This window comes from Vulpes vulpes, chromosome 14 (genome assembly GCF_048418805.1).
Source record: "Vulpes vulpes isolate BD-2025 chromosome 14, VulVul3, whole genome shotgun sequence".
Lineage (NCBI taxonomy): Eukaryota > Metazoa > Chordata > Mammalia > Carnivora > Canidae > Vulpes > Vulpes vulpes.
Genome location: NC_132793.1, coordinates 120,757,041 through 120,778,173, shown reverse-complemented (window position 1 = coordinate 120,778,173; position 21,133 = coordinate 120,757,041). Strand labels below are relative to the sequence as shown.

Sequence of the window (21,133 nt, the reverse complement as noted above, 5' to 3'; positions counted from 1 at the left end):
ATGAAAAGCTGTATGGGGCCTCTATGCCTGGGTATCGTCCTTTTTGTAAGCTGAGAATGATACAACTTACCACAAAGAGGGGTTTTAAGGATTTAATACATTAACAAGGAGCTTAGAATGGAGCCTGGCTTATAATAAGTACTATATTAGTGTTAGCGATCATTATTCCTATGTAGCAGTTTTTTGGTGTAAAATTTATATGACCTAATATTTATCATTTTAACCATTTCTTTTTAAGATTTTATTTCTTTATTGGTGAGAGACACACAGAGAGAAGCAGAGACACAGGCAGAAGGAGAAGCAGGCTCTTTGCAGGGAGCCTGATGCGGGACTCGATCCCAGGACCCTGGGATCACGACCTGAGTCAAAGGCCGACGCTCAACCACTGGGCCACCCAGGTGTCCCATTTTGACCATTTTAAAGGACATGGTTCAGTGGCATTAAGTACATGCACAATGTTGTACAATCATAGCCATTTATTTCTAGAATGTTTTCATCTTCCCCAAATGAAACTCTGTACACCTACTGAACACTAAAACCTACCCCTCCTCGTCCTGGCAACCACCATTCTACTGTCTGTCTCTCTGAATGTGATGGCTCTAGGTACCTCATATAAATGGAATCGTATAGTATCTATCCTTTGGGGTCTGGCTTATTTCACTTAGCATCATGTCCTTAACAGGTGTCGGAATTTCACTCGGTTTTATGTAGTACTTAAAAAAAAATTCTTATAATTTCCTGTATCAATCAACAGACCTAATGTGAAACTTTTTTGGAGTTGACAAGCTAGGGAAATAAACTCTGTGAGGGCAAGAACCTCAAAACTATCATTTTGGATACATCTGTATTGTCAACACCCAGCATGATGCGAGCATTCTTATCAGTTGAGTATTTGTTGAAAGAACGAATGAGAAGTACCAGGAGCAATACTGATGGTGCCTATAAGGCATTCAATTCTATGCAAGAGGTGATCATGAGCAGTGATCTTTGACTTTCAGTGATCTTTCAGTGAGTGAGCTTTCACTGAATAGTTCATCAGGATTCCAAGCTGAAGTCATAATGCTAGAATGAGAGGGCAGAGTTGTATATTAGGTTTAGGAAAAGGTAAAAGGAAACTTGGGAGGAAGTTTCAGAATGTACTTCTATGTTTTGTTCAATTAGTAGCAGACAGTTCAAGCAGAAGTTTCTGAAGTATGTGTGCAAAATATCTGATCTATTCTACTGAATTAACACAGTAAACATTGTCATGAACATCTAATTTAACCATCTAACTTCACTGAGAATATAAAACCATCACAGAACTTGTTTTGACTAACATAGTCCCCCCACCCCTCTCAACCTAACAGCCAGCATACTTGAGACTTCTTTTTTTTTTTAATTTTTATTTATTTATTTATTTTTTTATACTTGAGACTTCTAAGGTGCTTTTTCACTGAAGACATTTTTAGATTTTCAAGAAGGCTCAATGCTATTTTTAACCAGTCCCTGGCATGTAAACCATTTTTGTTGGTTTAACGATACTGAGGTACATGGTGTAGCAAAAGCAGAGCAATGGGTTTTACAATGCCCTAATCAGAGACAAGGTCTGGTTGCTATTGAAAACATTTTCAGGGACCAAGTAAGTAACTAGATATTTTGCTTAGAAGGCAAAAAGACAGTAAATGAGAGGTAAGGTAAGGTGGCTCAAGTGGCCTATGTGTGATGATCAGTACTAATAATGGAATGGCTAAAACAGAATTTCAGAAATCCTTTAGAAAATTCTGGCCATCTTGAAGGAAACTGTTCAACTTTTGTGTAACTGAAAAGTGTATTAAGGGGTAGAGAAACTAGAATTCAATGATTACAATGATGACTACTTATTCTGTGAAAGGCACTTTTTTAAGTGCTTTACGTTTACTGATCCACAGTCCTTTGAAGAAGGTATTATTATACTGTCTTACTGAAGACAAAGAGGAGGTTGAGGTTAAATAAGACATTCTAGGTCAAAGATCCAGATCTGAGGAGAAAAATAATACATTTGCCCCCAACTGCTTTCAGTACTACACTTATTAGTCCATAAAACTACAAGTGAGTAGGAGAAACATCCATTACTTAGATCAGGTTTGGGTCTGGATCTGCTCCCATGAGATGTTGTAAAAGGTAGCTAGAGACACTTAAAATGTAAGAAAATTTAACGTGAATGGTAATTTAAAAAAAAAAATGTACTTGTTAACACATATGCTTCAGGCAACACTGTACTTTATAAAAATACTGAAGCAGGATGGTAAGATCATCCTGAGATGATCAAAACTCTTTCCTAGAAGAAATTCAGATGTTTGTCATCTAAGCTCAAGGGGAGATGAGTTAGGTACAGATATACAAGGAAAAAAGCAGAGGGCAGGCCAAGTGTGAAAGGAGCCAAGTTCCAGGTCTCCCGCTGGAACACGACCATTACACGGTAGAGAAGCTGAAGTCTCAGCCTAGGAATGATCAAAGATGAGCAGCTGTGAGGTTGTTTCACTGGAGATTGGGGGTGGGGTGGGGTAAATTGTTGATTTATATTAAAATTAACTCTAACAAGAGCAATTGAAGAGTAGGATATACCTGTTTGTGTGTCATGACTTCTGTCTTATGCTTTCTGAGACCTTTTTACCCAAAAAGGTAGCCCTTTAAATTAAGTAAAGCCCATGTAACTATGTGAAGGATACCAAGCAAAATATAATACCATCCTTGCTAGTAAGCAGAAATATCACAACACGATATCCTAATTAAAAATTAACCAAAAGAAATAAGACCTCTCTTCAAACTGGCTTCCCGGAGGTTATGAGATCAAAATAAATGCCACTATAACCTACTCAGGAAAACCAAGGGCAGTTTTCAGTCTCAAATACCTAGGTGTGGGGGTAACCGGCACAAACTAAAAATAAAACACAATGTCTAAATTAACAGTTCAGAAAGAATGGTGTCCATTACCTTTGTAAGTCAATCTGTCTTTCTGCTGGTACTGCCTTTTTGGCTACATCTTGCAGTTTGGGTGCTTTGGCATTACCTGCTTCCAGACCCCCAGGGCTTTCCTGACTGACCACAGCTCTCTTTCTTCCCTTGCCAAGAGGTTTGTTTATGTCATCATTTTTGGTTGCATTGCCCTGAGATTCAGACTTGGGTCGGCGTCCTCTCCTGGGTTTTGAAGGGGCAGGTGGTCCTGATTCGTCTACTTTCTCATCTGTTTTTTGTTGAATGTTCTCTGTACCAGCTGCTGCTACACTTCTCTTCTTTCCTCGGTCACTGCTGATGTTGCCCTGGGTAGTCTGATCAGAATTAATCTCCTAAAAGAGCACAAAAGAATTCTGTAAATGCAAATTGCTTAAATATCAATAATCTGTACTGGAAAGTAGTATTTTTTTGAAAGTATTTTTGAGTAGCTGGAATTCTAAGGCTTCTAATGAACTGCTTGCTTATAGAGTCCCTTGTAGAATGCAAACTCCTTGAGGGTAGGGCCTGAGAGCGGTGCCAATCATGGGGCTTGGCACATATAATCTATCTAATAAATGCTTATTGAAATGTATGGTGGTATACATACTCAGTTTTGCTACCACATTCATTCTACATAAAAAGGTCCTTTTAATCGGTGGTATGCTCTATATTTATCTAAACTTTTTTTTTTTCTTTTAAAGATTTTATTTATTCATGAGAGACACAGGGAGAGAGGCAGAGACCTAGGCAGAGAAAGAAGCTGGCTTCCCGCAAGGAGCCCAATGTGGGACTCATTCCCGGACCCCGGGATCACGCCCTGAGCTTCAGCTGCTCAACCAATGAGCCACGCAGGCGCCCCTAAATTTATCTAAACATTTTAAAAAGGGGGAGTATGTTTGCATAATTGAATATGCTCTTTACCTATGATGCTTTTTTGTCTAGAATAACTTCTGTAATTCTATGACACAAAGTTCTTCAATTTCTCACTCTACTCATACATTCTAATTTTTGTCATTTTTGCTGTAATCATTAACCTTCTACTGTTTTCTGAACATTTTTTCTTTTTAGTTTACTAAATATACATATTAATTCAACATGTTCTAGTCAAAGATCCAAATCTGGGTCTTTGTTCAAAATAATAAAATCCCATTTTAATATGATAGATATAATGGACTTCAATAGTTTTTAGAATCAAAAGTGACTTTTATACAAAGGTTATTTAGGAATAATAATTTTAACTGATTAAAGGAAAACAAACAAGCACTATCATTATCCAAAAAATCAGTCTATATCTTTTCCAATTAATTAATTTCCATTTCCCCCAGAAAATCTTTTCAGAACATCTGAGTAAAAATGATAAATCTTTTATGTTTCATGAAAACTCATGAAAGTAGTAATTTCAGTGAAAAAATTTCACAAATCAGTGTTTTACTTTAGGGTTTATTTTACTGTGTGTGGTTTTTTTCTAAGATTTTATTTATTTATTTGAGAGAGAGCGAGAAAGCACAAACAGGGGAAGCAGCAGAGGGAGAGGGAGAAGTAGGCTCCCCACCGAGCAGGGAACCCAACATGGAGCTTGATCCCAGGACCCTGGGAACATGACCTGAACCAAAGAAGCCCAACCGACTGAGCCACCCAGGTGCCCCTTATTTTAATTATTTATCTTACTGTTAATCTTCATTTTAAGAGAAAGGATAATACCTGAAGGAGTAAGAATAAGGTCATCCACCAGAATTAAACTGTAAAACACCACAGAATGGGTCAGAGAAGAAAGAGGCAAAGCGTCAGCCTGGGGAAAGACAGTGATTCTAGGATGACAGGAGGGTTAACAGGATGACCGGAGGGTTAACAGGATGACCAACTATTATTAACCCTGCAGTTGGAAGCATTCATTCAACTGAATGCCTAGCAGGTGCAGTGGCTGCTGAACACAGATCAGGGAAGAAAACTGACAGTGTTTTTGTCCTTATGGAGATTAGCATGGTAGTTGCTAATTTTTAAAAAAGTAAACAAACATTCAAGTACAAAATATCCCAAGTGCTCAGAGATCAAAGAACAGGGCATTGATTTTTCAGGGCATGAAAAAAATCAGAGGGAGCCTCAATTCTAATTGGCTTTTAAGGAATATTTTTTAAAAATATAAAAGCAGGACATTCATCACGTGAGAAGTGCTGTATGCTATACAGAGAAAAGAGGACCATTAAAGTATCCGAAGAGGGAAAGAACTTGGAAGAGACAAGGAACGTGAATTATGAGGGGTGATAGGAGAGGGATTCAAGATAAGGTAGGAGAAGAGCACAAATGCCTTACAGGACAGGTGAAGAAATCTGATTTCATTCTAAGTGCTCATGTAAGTCACCAAAGGACTTTCAATAGAGGACAAATTTAATCCAAATTACATTTTTAAAAGATAAAATTGGCTGCTGTATCGTGAATGGATTGGAAGGGAGCAAGAATATTAACAAGAAGGTAAAACTACTACAGCCATCAGAAGTTAAGTTACGTAAGAAAAAGATTATTTAAAAATGGGTAGATCTCAGGTGTAATTCACAAGGTAGTCAACAAAAATACTGGTATAAAAATGTAAATTAATATAGTGGGGCATTAGATTAGTTTTGATTTTTGGGACTGAAAGAAATGAAAAAGAACCCTAAAATTTGTTATTGGTGGGCATATAGAGAAAAAAGCACTTACACCTTGATGAATAGCAATGTCAGGTGTTCCACTTTTTCAAGGAAGCAATACAGAAATATCTAAAATCTGTAATACATTTTACTCTTTGACTCAGCAATCCCACTACTAGGAATTAAGTCCATAGAAATAAAAATCACCAGGTAAATGTCTGATGCACATTTAATTTTTAATGTAATATTGTTTGTAGTGGCAAAAAAGGGGAAAGGAAATATATACACATACACACACACAAAGTGTAAATGCTAAAATGGGGGAAAAAGACTTTTTAAAAGTAAAAAGACTAAAAAGTAAAAATGACTTTTTAAAAGTAAAAAGATTGCATTAAAAATCCTGCACATAACTGTATTTACACATTTATGAATATTATGTGAATATAAAATTAAAGAACTCATGTATAAGGCAAAGGAAAGGGGAAACTCATTGGGCAGCCACGGGTAGGAAGAAAAAGAAGATTCCTTAAGGACAACACTGGCAACACTGCTTGCCTGAATCCATGGGATATGTTTTGTTTCTTTTTCCCTTACCCATCCTTCATATTACAATTTGATTTCTCTCACAGTGTAAATAACAGGAGAGAATGTCTCAATTTTTTTTTTTAAACATTTTATTTATTTATTCATGACAGACAGAGACAGAGGCAGAGACAGAGGCAGAGGGAGAGAAGCAGGCTCCATGCAGGGAGCCTGACGCGGGACTCGATCCTGGGTCTCCAGGATCACAGCCCAGGCCGAAGGCGGCGCCAAATCGCTGGGCCACCGGGGCTGCCCCCAATTTTTTTTTTTTTTGAGAGAGAGGGGGAAGGCAGTGGAAGGGGGGGGGGAGAGAGAGCTTAAACAGGCTCCACACCTAGCCCAGAGGCCAATGTGAGGCTTGACCTCACAACCCCGAGATCATGACCCGAGCTGAAATCAAGAGTCAGACCCTTAACTGACTGGGCCAGCCAGGTGCCCTAAGAATGTCCTGATTGTAAACACCCACATCTAGTTTGCTGGGTAATTTTGATTTTTACCATATTTTTAAAAAGATTTCATTTATTTATTCATGAGAGACAGAGAGAGAGAGAGAGAAGCAGAGACAAAGGCAGAAGGAGAAGCAGGCTCCATGCAGGGAGCCCAAATGTGGGACTCGATCCTGGGACTCCAGGATCACGCCCTGGGCCGATGGCAGGTGCTAAACTGCTGAGCCACCCAGGGATCCCCAAGACTGTTTAATTCTATACAAGAATCCCACAATAGTCAAGTCTATTGGTTTCTGAATTCCAGAGTTTGGTAGTGAGAGGCTCCCTGTTAGCTGAATCTACTGACATACTGAAGTTCAGATAACAAGCAGCAAGAGGTTGAATAGTGAGAGACTGATCTAAAAATATATCCTCATCTATTCAGTTTGAATTCAGATAATAAGTTTGCAGAGCTGAGCTATTGCGGGGTAACTGTACAGTCCTGTGTTTATGTACCCGAGGGTGATTCCTAAAACATTTGATGAATATTATAAATATATGGTGGGCAATAAAAACACAAGTATATCAAGAATATGATTCTGTGGAAAAAGAACAATAGTATTTCCATACCATCCCTACTAAGATAAGTTACCAGTTTCATTCTATAGTTAAACAGAAGCTTAGAGAAGTCAAGCAACCTGCCTAAGTAAACACACAGCCAACGAGTGGCAGAGCTAGGATTCAGACTCAGGTTTGTAATTCTCCTACCAAGCTTTCTCTCCCGCCACAAAATTAAGAAATTAGATGCCATAATTATAAGGTCAACAATAAAGAATGTGGCTATTAAACAAAAAAATATATTTTAAAAGCTTAACTCATAAATTTAACTTTTAAATTAAAAATATAATAGAAATCAAACTGTTCACATCCCTTAGTGGAGTCAATAAACTTTGAAAGATCTCAAAAACTCTCAATTCCTAGTCTTTCAAGTTTTGGGAGTATTAGTGTGGAAGAAGGGAAACTGTTAAGGGGTGTGGGTGACCACCTAAACTCTTGAAATGAGTAGTGATATAGGCTGAATCATTTGTTAGAGAGTGGAAGCATAAACTATAGTGAGAGGTGGTACATGCAAATATAGAATATGTAGTATTTATCAACTTGTCAACTGTGGGCTTCTTACATCTACCATGAAACTTTGGGAGAAATCCATTTGTTAAATTTTACCTTATTCTTTACTGGGTCAATATTTTTTACAGGTGTGACAGAAATAATTCTCACAGGGTTCTCTTCATTTTCACTAACTCCAGTTTCTACTGCCTCTGAACTTTGTTCCCTGTTGAAGAAAAACAAACCAAAGCTTCATTATTTCACCAAATGGACAGAGAGCCTATCCTTTCACTATACCAATAAGGAAACAAACAGAAGCTCAGGCTAGTTTAGAAGTCCAGCCAAGTGAAGCAACATTAGCAAGATTCAGATCTTCTGTGGTTATAGATCATTGCTAAATTATACCGTGTTATTGATTCCCTTTAGCCTTACTAATATAAGGCACAAATGACTGCCTAAAACTATCTGATAAGATTAGCTGTCAAGAAACAAAATCATACAATCATTTTTAAGACTTTCTCTTGGGGGTAGGAAACTCTAAAACAAACTAAAAATACAATGATAAAGTGAGTGTATAGTATAGTTGTTTCCAGTCTGTGTGTTTTTTTTTAAGATTTTATTTTTAAGTAATCTCTGTGCCCAACAATGGGGCTTGGACTCAAACCCCAGAGATCAAGAGTGCTTCACTAACGGAGCCAACCAAGGAGCCCCTCCAGTCTGTGTTCTTAATGCTCTGCAAGGGAGGGGGCAGCTGTTTGAGACCTACTATTTCTGTAAACCACATATGCTCCATGTTAATTTATCTTATATTTTGGGGTTCTATTGCTAAGAATGTGTTTAAAACAACACCAACTGAGTTTATACTTAAAAATTCATGAGTAAGAAAAAAAATCTTTAAAAGCTTCAATTTTTAATGTTGATAAAAGTAGGGTCAGGTGAAAATTTTTATGCAGTGGCTACCATGGTAAAGACTTGTTAAAATACACATGGAATATTCTTGTAAGTAGAAATGCTACAACAATGTTATCTTAACTCATGTTATACTAATTTGATTGGAATAAAACTTAAAAAATATATAAAATTTTTTTTTTAAGATTTAATTTATTTATTCATGAGAGACAACAGAGACAGAGAGAGAAGCAAGCTCCATCCATGCAGGGAGCCCGATGTGGGACTCGATCCCGGGTCTCCAGCAGCATACTCTGGGCTGAAGGCGGCACTAAACCGCTGAGCCACCCGGGTTGCCCTATAAATTCTATTTCTTTAAAAGAACTAATGTGTTGTTTCCTAATTGTTAACTTTTCTTTTTTTTTTTAATTTTTATTTATTTATGATAGTCACAGAGAGGAAGAGAGAGAGACAGAGACACAGGCAGAGGGAGAAGCAGGCTCCATGCACTGGAAGCCCGACGTGGGATTCGATCCCGGGTCTCCAGGATCGCGCCCTGGGCCAAAGGCAGGCGCCAAACCGCTGTGCCACCCAGGGATCCCAAGTGTTAACTTTTCTTTCATAAACACTTCCATGTAAATTAATTATATTAGAAATTCTTACATCTGTTTCATTTAACTTTTTTATATGTTTGCAACGTTAAATGGGTACAAAATGGAATTGTGCACTCTGAATTTCCATCATTATTTATATTTAAACCCATTGCTTTTATATTTTACAAAAATGTTTCCTAAATTCTATTTTTGTGATCTAGTGCTTTAGGCAAAAAATAAAAGATGAACCAAGTAATGAGTGATAGTAACAAAAATAAGTGGAGAAAAAAATTGCCTTGATCGATTTCCGGTTGAAGGGTTCAGCTCTGAATTTACATTAATATTGCTTCCAGTCTCAGCTCCAGTGCTTCTTACATATGGTTTCCTTCCTGTTGCTGATAAAGGCTTGTTTACTGCACCTAGTACTCCAGCAGGTTTTGGCTAAAAATTACACATATGCATGTTATTTTATACCTTACTGTAAGGAATTCATATAAAATTAGATACATGTAAAAGATACTGTTTAGCCTAAGCCAAGGAACTGCTGTTACGTTGGGAAGTTAAATTCTAAATTTATTAGAAATTAGAATTCTGAAAAATCAAGTTGGTCTAAATACAATTACAAGTCATAGGCATTACTTCTATTTAAAAACAACTTGGCAGTATTTAATTATTCCTTATTGTTCAATCAAAATAAAAAGTGCCTCTGAAACACACTGAAATACATAACAAATAAGATATAATAAAATGTCTTACAAATAAACTATTAAATGTATGTAGTAATAGACACATTTTTTTTTATCAAAAATTACTTTTGCTCTTTTAAGGGTTATAGAATACAAATTATCTAACTCATTAATACTTTAAAATCATTTCTTTTTTTAATCTTACATATCTAAACTTATTATACCATTTTTTGAGAAAATCTGCTTTGTGGATTCTGAGTACTTTTAAGCTTACTAGTACTGATAAGAACACATGGTCTTATTCAAGAGTCATTTATGGCAGAAAAAAGCCTGAGAGAACAATGCTTTAGATGCTACAAACCACAACACATCCCTAAGAATCAGGAACTATAAAATCCATGGGACATTTAAAGGTTATTTCTAAGAAGAGAAGTAATATACACATGAGATAAAGATTTCCGAATTATCTAGTACATAATACCTTTCCTGTTAACAGAAGTACTCTGGTCTCTTCTGAAATATAACTCTTGTCATTACAGAAATCCTGTCCAAGAAAAAAAAAAAAAAAAAAAAAAGAAAGAAAGAAAGAAAGAAAAAAAATCAAGTGAACACGTGTATTTTTTTACTGTCTAAGTGAGACTTTTCAGGCACTGTGCTTACAATAACAATTATATTTGAGCTAGCATAACATATTAATTCCTCATATAAAGCAAATTTAATGAACCATATTATTAAGTGTAGCTTTAACTCAATGGCACATAAGACTTGGCAAATACCAGAACTCAATTAAGTTATTTAAGTTAATCACATTTTATTTATTTACTTTTTAAATATTTTATTTGTTTATTTGAGAGGAGACACCACAGAGGGAAAGGGAGGAGAAAAGGCTCCCTGCTGAGGAGAGAGCCCAACTTGGGGCTTGATCCCAGGACCCAAGGATCATGACTGGGGCCAAAGGCAGACAACCAACGGACTGAGCCACCCAGGTGCCCTTAAATCACATTTTAAATAAAACACATTCCTATTTTTTTCATATAGTTCAGGGCAGTCAGTCTCCAGGTTATTCACTGAACTACTTTCTCTACTGTATAAAATCTACTTCATTTGGAATTCCAAAGCATCCAAAATGGTACAGTGCATATATTAGGCACTCAATATTCACTAAAATAACTCCACACTGGATCTCAAGCAAATTATTCCCATTGAAAAATTGTAACTTTAATTAAAAATATTATATTTCTTAGAACCATAAGCAGACTGTCCAAATCATATAGGTAAATACACTGCCAAAATATAATTAAATGAATTATAATGTTCTTTGGCAGCAGTGATGTTTACGTTAATAGAGTTAATGTGGACACTGATGGTACTTTCTTGAAAGTTTCATCTATATGAAACTTAAGAATTCTTTGAAATTTCTGTTAAGTATCCGGGTAATAGCACACAGATAAATCATGACAGTGTCACATAAGTATTCACTATGACCAATAAGTTTATTAATTTCAAAAAAAAAAAGTTTATTAATTTCAGTAATCTCACTTAAAAAATAATTTTTTCTTTTCTCTTATTAAATTTATCTTCACACTGTTGTTATAGGAAAGAACAGAAGGCTTAAATTTGCCCATCAAGAAATCACAAAAAAAGAAGAAAGAAAGAAAGAAAGAAAGAAAGAAAGAAAGAAAGAAAGAGAAAAAGAAAAGAAAAAAGAAAAGAAAAGAAAAGAAAAGAAAAGAAAAGAAAAGAAAAGAAAAATAAATAAATCACAGTTTTGGCATGTGTTCCAGGCACAGCTGTATCTTTTTTGGGGGGTGGGGGACAAACACTTTTATGAAGCTAAAATAAATGTCACAAAGCCTGGGTACTAAAGTTCATTCACTTTATTCATTGAGATATATTATGGCCTCACTAGGCTCATTATCTTAAATACTTAGTTTCCTAGAGTTTAAATTTATATCTTTTTTTTTAAGATTTTATTTATTCATTCATGAGAAACACGGAGAGAGAGCGGTATAGACACAGGCAGAAGGAGAAGCAGGTTCCCTGCAAGGAGCCTGATGTGGCACTTGATCACGGATCGTGGGATCACGCTCTGAGTCGAAGGCAGATGCTCAACCACTGAGCCACCCAGGTGTCCCTAAATTTGTATCAGATTAAAAGCAACATATCAGAAAAGGAAATGAAGAAAGGCATTCACTGAAAACAGAAAAAAGTAGTTCTTAAGAAGGATAAAAACACTGTTTCAGGGCAGCCAGGGTGGCTCAGTGGTTCAGCACCGCGTTTATCCCAGGGCATGATCCTGGAGACCCGGGAGCGAGTCCCATGTCAGGCTACATGCATGGAGCCTGCTTTTCCCTATGCCTGTGTCTCTGCCTCTTTCTCTGCGTCTCTCATGAACAAATAAATTTTAAAAATCTAAAAGAAAAAAAAACACCAAAAACACTGTTTCAGATATCAAAACAAATCCAACTAAAATTAGGTTCTAGTGACAAAGAGCAATTTAAATTATTTTTTAAATAGGCTTCACACCCAATGTGGGGCTTGAATTCACAACTCTGACATCAAGAATCCCCTGAGAATGAGAGTCACATGCTTTACTGACTGGGCCAACCGGATACACCACATCAATTTAATTCCTGATGATGGGATCACTGTTTTTTTTTTAAGATTTTATTTATTTATTCATGAGAGTCACACAGAGAGAGGCAGAGACACAGGCAGAGGAGGAAGCAGGCTTCCCGCAGGGAGCCTGATGCTGGACTTGATCCCAGGACCCCAGGATCATGCCCTGAACCAAAGACAGATGCTCAACCACTAAGCCACCCAGGTGCCCCTGGGATCTTATATGAAGATTCTATCTGGGTACTTAACTATTCTGGTCACGGTAACCCTAGATCAACAATAAAGTAAATTTAAATTTAATTCAAGAGGGATCGCTGGGTGGCTCAGCGGTTTAGCATCTGCCTTCGGCCCGGGGTATGATCCTGGAGTCCCACATTGGGCTCCCTGCATGGAGCCTGCTTCTTCCTCTGCCTATGTCTCTGACTCTCTCTCCCTGTGTCTTTCATGAATAAATAAATAAAATCTTTAAAAATAAATAAATTTAATTCAAGAGCTCAGGTAGGACTATTTACATAAACCAGTATATACTCAAGTAGAAGGCAAAGAACTTTGAATCTTTATTATCAAAAACTAGGGGCGCCTGGGTGGCTCAGTGGTTGAGCATCTGCCTTTGGCTCAGGGCATGATCCCGAGGTCCTGGGATTAAGTCCTGGATCAGGCTCCCCACAGGGAACCTGCTTCTCCCTCTGCCTATGTCTCTACCTCTCTTTGTGTCTTTCCATAAATAAATGGATAAAATCTTAAAAAATAAACAAAAAAATCAGGCACAGTAAGTGCTGAATATCAAATAAAGAAAATCTATTTAAAATTTTTGTCAAAGTATGGCACTGAAAGTAGGAAGCTCCATTTCCTGGTATGTTTTTTTTTTCCCCCTGGTATGTTCTTTTGTAAAATACTCTAAAAGGGAGATTATTACCCTGAATGTTCTGAAGTGTATCTTCAGGTTTGAAAATGTATAGAATTAAAAAAAAAATTTTACAATTAAGGGCGACCCGGGTGGCTCAGCGGTTTAGCGCCGCCTTCAGCCCAGCGCGTGATTCTGGGGACCCAGGATTGAGTCCTATGTAAGGCTCCCTGCTTGGAGCCAGCTTCTCCCTCTGCCTGTGTCTCTGTCTCTCTGTGGGTGTTCTTGTGAATAAATATATAAAATCTTTAAAAAATTTTTTTTCCCCAATTAAAAACATATTTTTATTCTGGGGGTGCTTGGCTGGCTCACTTGGTAGAGCCTGTGACTCTTGGATCTCAGGGTCCCGCGTTCAAGCCCCATTTGGGTGTGGAGCCTACTTAAAAAAAAAAAATTAGGATTCTGTTTTTTAAACAAAGCACAGGAAGGTTAAACTTCCAAATACTTCCTCAAAGCCAGAAATAAATACAAAAATTTTTTAAAAAAGGTTTTATTTATTTATTTGACAGAGAGAGAGAGAGAGAGAGAATATGCACAAGCAAGGGGAGCAGGCACTCCTAAAAAAAGTTTTTAAATTCTGATTAGTTGGAAAAACAAAGAGCTTTAGTTAGCTGGTAGGTAAACTTACTTACGTGGAAAACTTAATTTGCTGATAGCAGAACAAATATATGATGTATTAATTATTACTACCATACACTGAATACTTACTAAATGACAAACTGTTATAAAATTATAGACATAATATTAGTAATTGTTCATAGGTATTATCACTTGGATTTTAGGGAGATAGAAACTGAGGCTTGGAAGAGTTAACTCGTCTAAAGTCTCTTAAGTTATAAGCAGTTGATTAGAATACAGGTTTATCGGGGCAGCCCAGGTGGCTCAGCAGTTTAGCGCCACCTTCAGCCTAGGGCCTGATCCTGGAGACCTGGGATTGAGTTCCATGTCAGGCTCCCTGGGTGGAGCCTGCTTCTCCCTCTGCCTGTGTGTGTCTCTGTGCCTCTCTCTCTCTCTCTCTGTGTCTCTATGAATAAATAAATAAAATCTTAAAAAAGAATACAGGGTTATCATTTGGTAAGACCAATGTTAATTCTAACATTATTTCATACATATTATATATTTTATATATATTTACACTGTACCAAACATTTATTTCTTGCCTGATAAAATACACTGTTTTAATAAAGTGAGATTAACACGTTCCTGGGTAGCTCTCTGTCGGTTAAGCGTCTGCCTTCAGCTCAGGTCATGATCCCAGGGTCCTGGGATTGAGCCCTGCATGAGGCTCCCTGCTCAACAGGGAGTCTGTTTCTCCCTCTCCCTCTGCCTGCAGCTCTCCCTGTTTGTGCTGTCAAATAAATGAATACAATCTTTTTAATAAATAAATAATGTGATATTAAAATAATTTAAGAAATCAAAAACTCTTACATACTAGAAATATTGAGAAGGAATAGTTACATAAGAACATCAACTTTGATTTGCATTCTACTCTGTAAGGTGAAAATGACATTTTTTTTTTTAAAGATTTTATTTATTTGTTCATGAGAGACACAGAGAGAGAGAGAGAGAGAGAAAGAGAGGGGGGGAGAGAGAGAGGCAGAGACACAGGCAGAGAGAGGCAGGCTCCATACAGGGAGCCCGACTTGGGACTCGATCCTGGATCTCCAGGATCAGGCCCTGGGCTGAAGGCGGCGCTAAACCGCTGAGCCACCTGGGCTGTCTGAGAATGACATTTGTTCAGGGAGACAATCTCCCATTCCTTGATACAAATACAAGGAGGTATTTCTTACTCCGTAGTCAAGACAATCCACTATTTGCCACTCAGGTTGATGGTAAGTGAAATTTAAATCAGTTTAGTGTGGTGGTAGAACAATGAAGAAAAAATATTACCTTTTCAGGTTGTGTAAAAAATTTCATTGGAAGGACTGGATCCTTTGGTGAATCTGCATTGCACAAAGCACTTTTACTATTTATAACACACAGAGCCACATCACATACTGTATAAAGTTTCTAGGGAAGAAAGAAAGAAAGATCTTATATAACTTTCAGTAGCACAAAGTAACCACAAGTACCAATTCTACCGGATGCATAAAATGAAATCAAAAGGTTATGTGGGTATTCCTTGAACATTTCACATTTATGTTTACATTTCTTCTTTATGTGCAGCCTCCTGGTAAGCAATAACAAAAAACCCTTTACCTAATTAACATGAATGCCAAGTATGCACTAAAAACAAATAAACCAAACTAAACCAAGGGAAACATACAAAAAGGAATATTTACTTCTCTGTGTAACTTACTAAAAGTTCGTAAGACAGCAGAGTAGTAAATTTTATTAGTTTTTATCTTCTTGCTCTGTAGAAGTTTTAAAGTCCTTTTCCAGGTAATAAACATTCCTCAAATAATAGAATTCAATTATAATAAAATACAATCAAACTGACCATAAATACATTTTTACAAACATTCTGTAATCTAATTTATTATGTAATGGGAAGAACAAGTGGGACAAGGATTGTAATATTTTTTCCTGTAATTATCTTAATACAGACTGGCCTAATACATATCTTACTTCATTCATCTTGGATTCATCTGGAGACTGGGCATCTTTTGTTAACTTGATGTTCTCTGCCATCTTCTTCATAAATGCATGGCTATTGTTTTCATTCTTTGTCATTAAAACTTCAAGCATGAACCATAGGCACCTAAATGATAAACATACTTGCCTATAAAAAGAGGCTAAACGTAGGTGCTTTGCTTAAAATGAATTAAGTATCTTATTAGGAAGGTCTGTTGTCTGGATATAACAAAATAAGAGAAAATATAAACTAAATCATAAAATATTAAAAATAAAAAAATAGCTTAATACAAGAAAGTCTGACAGTTTCATGAGGCACATAAAGATTCATTCTATAGGTATTCAATAGACATTTAGATGATTCGACATGTATCATCATTGCCCAGCAATGGTGAGAAAACCAGCAGGCAGCAAAGTCTTTCCATTTTGACTCTGCAAACTATGTAGGTCTAGGTAGGGCCTGTTTATATTAAGTTTCCAGGATAAATCTCAGGCACCCATGGGACTTACTGCTTTACTGCATCAACAGAGGACAAACCATTTGATGATAATGTATGCATACCTCTTTGCCTATATTCTATGTAAATGTTTTAAAAGACTATTGTGAAGGGGAAATTCAGCACTAGGTTAGTGGAGTTCATTTTTAAAAGAACCATGTTTTAAAAGAACCATTAAATGGAGTCCTTCAGGCTGAAATACAAGGACAAGACTAGACTGTTAACTAAAACCATAAGAAGAAATAAAGAACATTAGCAAATAGTAAAGATAACCACATAAGTAAATATAAAAGCCAGCATTATTGTACTTTCAATGTAATTATTACTCAATGTATTTGCCTTTAAATACATAAAGTAATAATTACATCTATATAAAAGGAAATAATGTAAAAAGATATAATTTCTACCACAATTACAATACTAAAGGAAAGGAGTAGAGATGTAAAGGACAAAGTGTAACTCTTGAAACTAAGCTACTTTTATTCAGTCTAGGTTGTTACAAGTATTATTTGGAATCTCTAAGAAAATAACTAAAAATATACAGAAAAGAGGGGAATCAAAAAGGCTCATTATAAAAAAAATCTAGATATAAAAAAGAGAAGCTGTAATGAAGGAAATTAAGTAACATATATAAGGCAGAGAAAGCAAACAGCTATATCGCAGAAATAACTCTTTATCAGTAATTACTTCAAATGAAAATAGATTAAAGCCCCCAGTTAAAAGGCAGAGGTAAGAAGAATGGAAAAAGAAGGGAGGAAAAAAAAGAAAGATCTATCTATATCTATCTACAAGAGATTGTTTTTTTTTTTTAAGATTTAAAAAAAATTTATTTATTCATGAGACACAGACACAGAGGCAGAGATACAGGTAGAGGGAGAAGCAGGCTCCCTGCATGGATAAATAAATATCTCTCATGAATAAATAAATAAAAATCTTAAAAAAAAAAAAGAAACCCAAACCATAAAGCATCTGAAAGTAAAAGGATAAGAAAAAAATTTTTTTCCATGCAAATAGTAACCAAAAGAGGGCTGGTAGCTATTTTATGATCAGACAAAATAGACTTAAAGTAAAAAAGGATTATAAGAGACCCAGAAGTACTACACTGATAAATGGTTCAATTCAGCAAGAAGATACTATCATAAAACACATACAAACCTAACAGAGTCCCAAAATTACATGAGGTAAAAATTGACAGAATTAAAGAGAGAAATAGATAATTCTGTGAAAATAACCAGAGATTTCAATACCTTATTTTCTTCCTTCCTTTCTTTCTTTCTTTAAAAGATTTTATTTATTCATTCATGAGAGACACAAAGTGAGGCAGAGACAGAAGGCGGCTCCATGCAGGGAGCCCTCATGCGGGACTCGATCCTGGAACTCCAGATCACACCCCAGGCAGAAGCTCAACCACTGAGTCACTTGGGTGTCCCTATTTTTTTTTTCAAGACTTATTTCAGAGAGAGAGTGTACACGTTTGAGAGAGTACAAATGGAGGGAGGGGCAGAGGGAGAGAATCCAACTCCTTGCTGAGTGTGGGGCCTGATGCGGGGCTCGTTCCCACAACCCCAAGATCATGACCCATGCACAAACCAAGAGTTGGATGCCTTGGGCCACCCAGGTGCCCCTTCAATACCTTACTTTCAATAATGGATAGAAAAGCCAGAAAGAAGATCAGTAAGAAACAGAGAACTTGGTCTGATTCAAGATGATGATGTAGTAAGAACCTGAACTCATCACCCTCAGGAACATAGTGCCCCTACAGCTACATATGGAACCAATTTCCTCTTAAAAAAACCTAAAGGCTAACTGAGTGATGACTATACATTCAGCAAACAAGAAAAAACCACATCAAAGTGGGTAGGAGAGGCCGGGACACAATCTAACCATGAACCCCCACCCCTGGTGCTGTGAACCACAACTTGGAGAGAACTTAAATACCTGAAACTTCTTCCTAAGGAGTGAAAGGTTCAAACCCCACACTGGGCACCCTAACTTTTAAGATAGGAACATAAGAGATGAGTCCCCCTAGTGGGTCCCACAAGTCTGTAGCAATCTGAGAAATGCCTCTAAAAAGGGTTTGTGTACTGGAACTGACTTGCCCCTGGGCCCAGCTCAGAAGAAGCTTAAAGTGGAGAACATTAACCTGCTTAAAGCCTCCACCTGAAGGGCAGGCAGCTAAATTAACTTACACATCTAGAAGCCTGCTGGAACACTCTCCAGGGATGAAGCATTCTCCCTTTGCCGTTTCCCAGAAGGGAACCTTTACATGTGTCTGGTGCCCTGACTTTTGTGGGTGTTGCCCAAGAGGACATCTCTTAAACACCTGTCTCTAGAGAACAGAGGTGTTTGCGTTTCTGGTCACATGGGAGCATAATAATCACCTAGACAGGAGTTCATAACCCTCCCCTGGTGCCCCAATTTTTGTGACTGCTGCCAAGGAATACTTCTACATCACCTGACACTGGTGGCCAATGGGGCGTACATTCATGAGTCCCCAAGGACTGTAACCAATGCACAAAGAGTGCCTAAACAGCTACCAGCTACCATCCCTCCCGGGCACAGCAAGAGGCAATTGACCCAGGAGCTTAGTCTTTCTGTGCAGGAGGCCTATTAGCTAATCATCAGAATCTGAGGGGCAGACTTCTAATGATAACAATCATCTGGAGGTTGACTGATATCCTTTCCAGAGACCTCTGAGGGCAGGCACTAATTTTCATGCTCACCCTCTGCCATGCTCCAGAGGGCCAGTGTCTCCTGGAAGGGGGCTTTCCATCTGGTGCCTGATGCTCAGGGGGCACCCCTTAATCACTTGGCTCTGGTGGCTGAAGGAGCTTGCATCCTGGATTTTCCAGGGACTGTGTTCATCAGAGGGATGGCCCTTGGCAGGCTACCACCCTCAGGATGCTGCACAGACAATAGACTAAGGCATACCTTGAGTTTCCTGTGAAAAGGCCAATTGGTCCTGGAGCTTTGGACTAAGGGCAGGACTCAGGTTTCACAAACATTTAGTGGCTTCTGGTGCTTCCTTAAAGAACACAGGCTATAAATGCCATCTTGGTGCTCTTGGTCTTTCTCCAGTTTGTTGGTATCTCCCAGAATGGAGGCCATATACTTGTCCGGAACCTCTATTTTTATGAATGCCACCAGGGGGACATACCATACCTGCCTGGCTCTGGTGGTCAGTGAGGCTTATGCTTGTGGCCCCTGAGAACTGTATGTATCTCCATACTTTTAAAAGCAGCTGCCTAAAGGTCTGGGTTCCAGTCAGCCTGAATGTAGATGCAGAGATCCTCCATTATGGGACACTGACACCTCTTGCCACATCCTTAACTACTGAGAACTATTAAAAATAAAACAGGCTGCTTGACACACTCAAAGCTTTGAGGGATGACTGAGAGCTGGGGAAGGACCAAATGAGAAGGTTCAACTCCTGTACAAGGTCATTCCTTCAAGACTAGAAAAGATGTTCCATCTACTGTACAGAAACCAATACAGAGGGTCAAGCAAAATGAAGAAACAGGAATATGTTCCAAGTGAAAGATAAGCTAAAACCTCATAAAAAAAGCCTTAAGGAGGGACGACACCTGAGTGAGTCAGTGGTTGAGTGTCTGCCTTTGGCTCAGGGTGTAATCCTGGGTCCAGAGATCGAGTCCCACATCAGGCTCCCTGCATGGGGCCTGCTTCTCCCTCTGCCTCTATGTGTCTCTCATGAATAAATAAAATCTTAAAAAAAAACCACACACACACACACACACACACACAAAACCCTTAAGGAACCTAAGAAAATGTATTAAGAGTTCAAAGTAATGGTCATAAAATGCTCACTAAACTGGGGAGGAGACTGGATGAACAGAGTGAGAACTTCAACAGGGAAGAAATTATAACAAAGTGCCAACCAGAAATCATAGAGCTGAAGAATATAATAATGGAACTAAACAATATAATAAGGGGGTTCAATAGCAGACTAGATATGAAACATAAATTAAGGATCAGTCAACCTAAGGATAAGGCAGTGGAATTCACCCAATCAGAGCAGCAAAAGAAAAATAATGATATAAAAGGTGAAAATAGCTTCAGGAAGTGAAAGGATATCAAATGGACTCATATTTGAACTGCAAGCTTCCAGAAGAGCTGCTTCTTCCAGAAGAGCTTCCAGAAGGAAAGGAAGAGGCAGAATTATTATTTGAAGAAATATGCCTGAAAACTTCCTAAATGTAGGGAAGGAGATATACACCAGATTCAGGAGGCCCAGAGAGTTCCAAAATAGATGAACCCAAAGAGACCTACACTAAGACACATTACAATTAAAATGTCAAAAGTTAAAGACAAGGAGAGAATATTATAAGCAACAAGAGAAAAAAATTGTTACATATAAGAGAATCCCCAAGGACTATCAACAGATTTTTCAGCACAACCTTTACAGGCCAAGAAGATATAGCACAATATATTCAAAGTGCTAAAAGAAAACAACCAAGAATACTCTACCTTCCAAGATTATCTTCCAGAATGGAAAGAGAAAGAGTTTTCCAGAAAAGTAAAAGCTAAAGGAGTTCATCACCACTAAACTGGTTGTAGGAAAGATGTCAAAGGGACTTCTTCAGGCGAATAAGGGCCCTAATTGGTAACAAGAACACATGTGAAACTGGAAAGGTAAATATATAGGATAGTAAAGGTAGGGAATT

At 37.6% G+C, this 21,133-nt stretch overlaps 1 protein-coding gene across 2 annotated transcripts in view; it reads right to left on the bottom strand.

The window, feature by feature from the left end:
- Window positions 1–21,133, bottom strand: part of PDS5A (PDS5 cohesin associated factor A) — a 154,887-nt gene that overhangs the window by 8,537 nt on the left and 125,217 nt on the right. For both annotated transcript variants that reach the window (XM_025997865.2, XM_025997874.2), the window contains exons 27-32: window positions 15,949–16,081; window positions 15,271–15,390; window positions 10,339–10,401; window positions 9,467–9,612; window positions 7,808–7,916; window positions 2,953–3,305 (exon numbers count right to left, since the gene is read on the bottom strand). In XM_025997865.2, coding sequence (XP_025853650.1) covers window positions 2,953–3,305; window positions 7,808–7,916; window positions 9,467–9,612; window positions 10,339–10,401; window positions 15,271–15,390; window positions 15,949–16,081 — 924 coding nt within the window. The remainder of the gene's footprint in view (window positions 1–2,952; window positions 3,306–7,807; window positions 7,917–9,466; window positions 9,613–10,338; window positions 10,402–15,270; window positions 15,391–15,948; window positions 16,082–21,133) is intronic.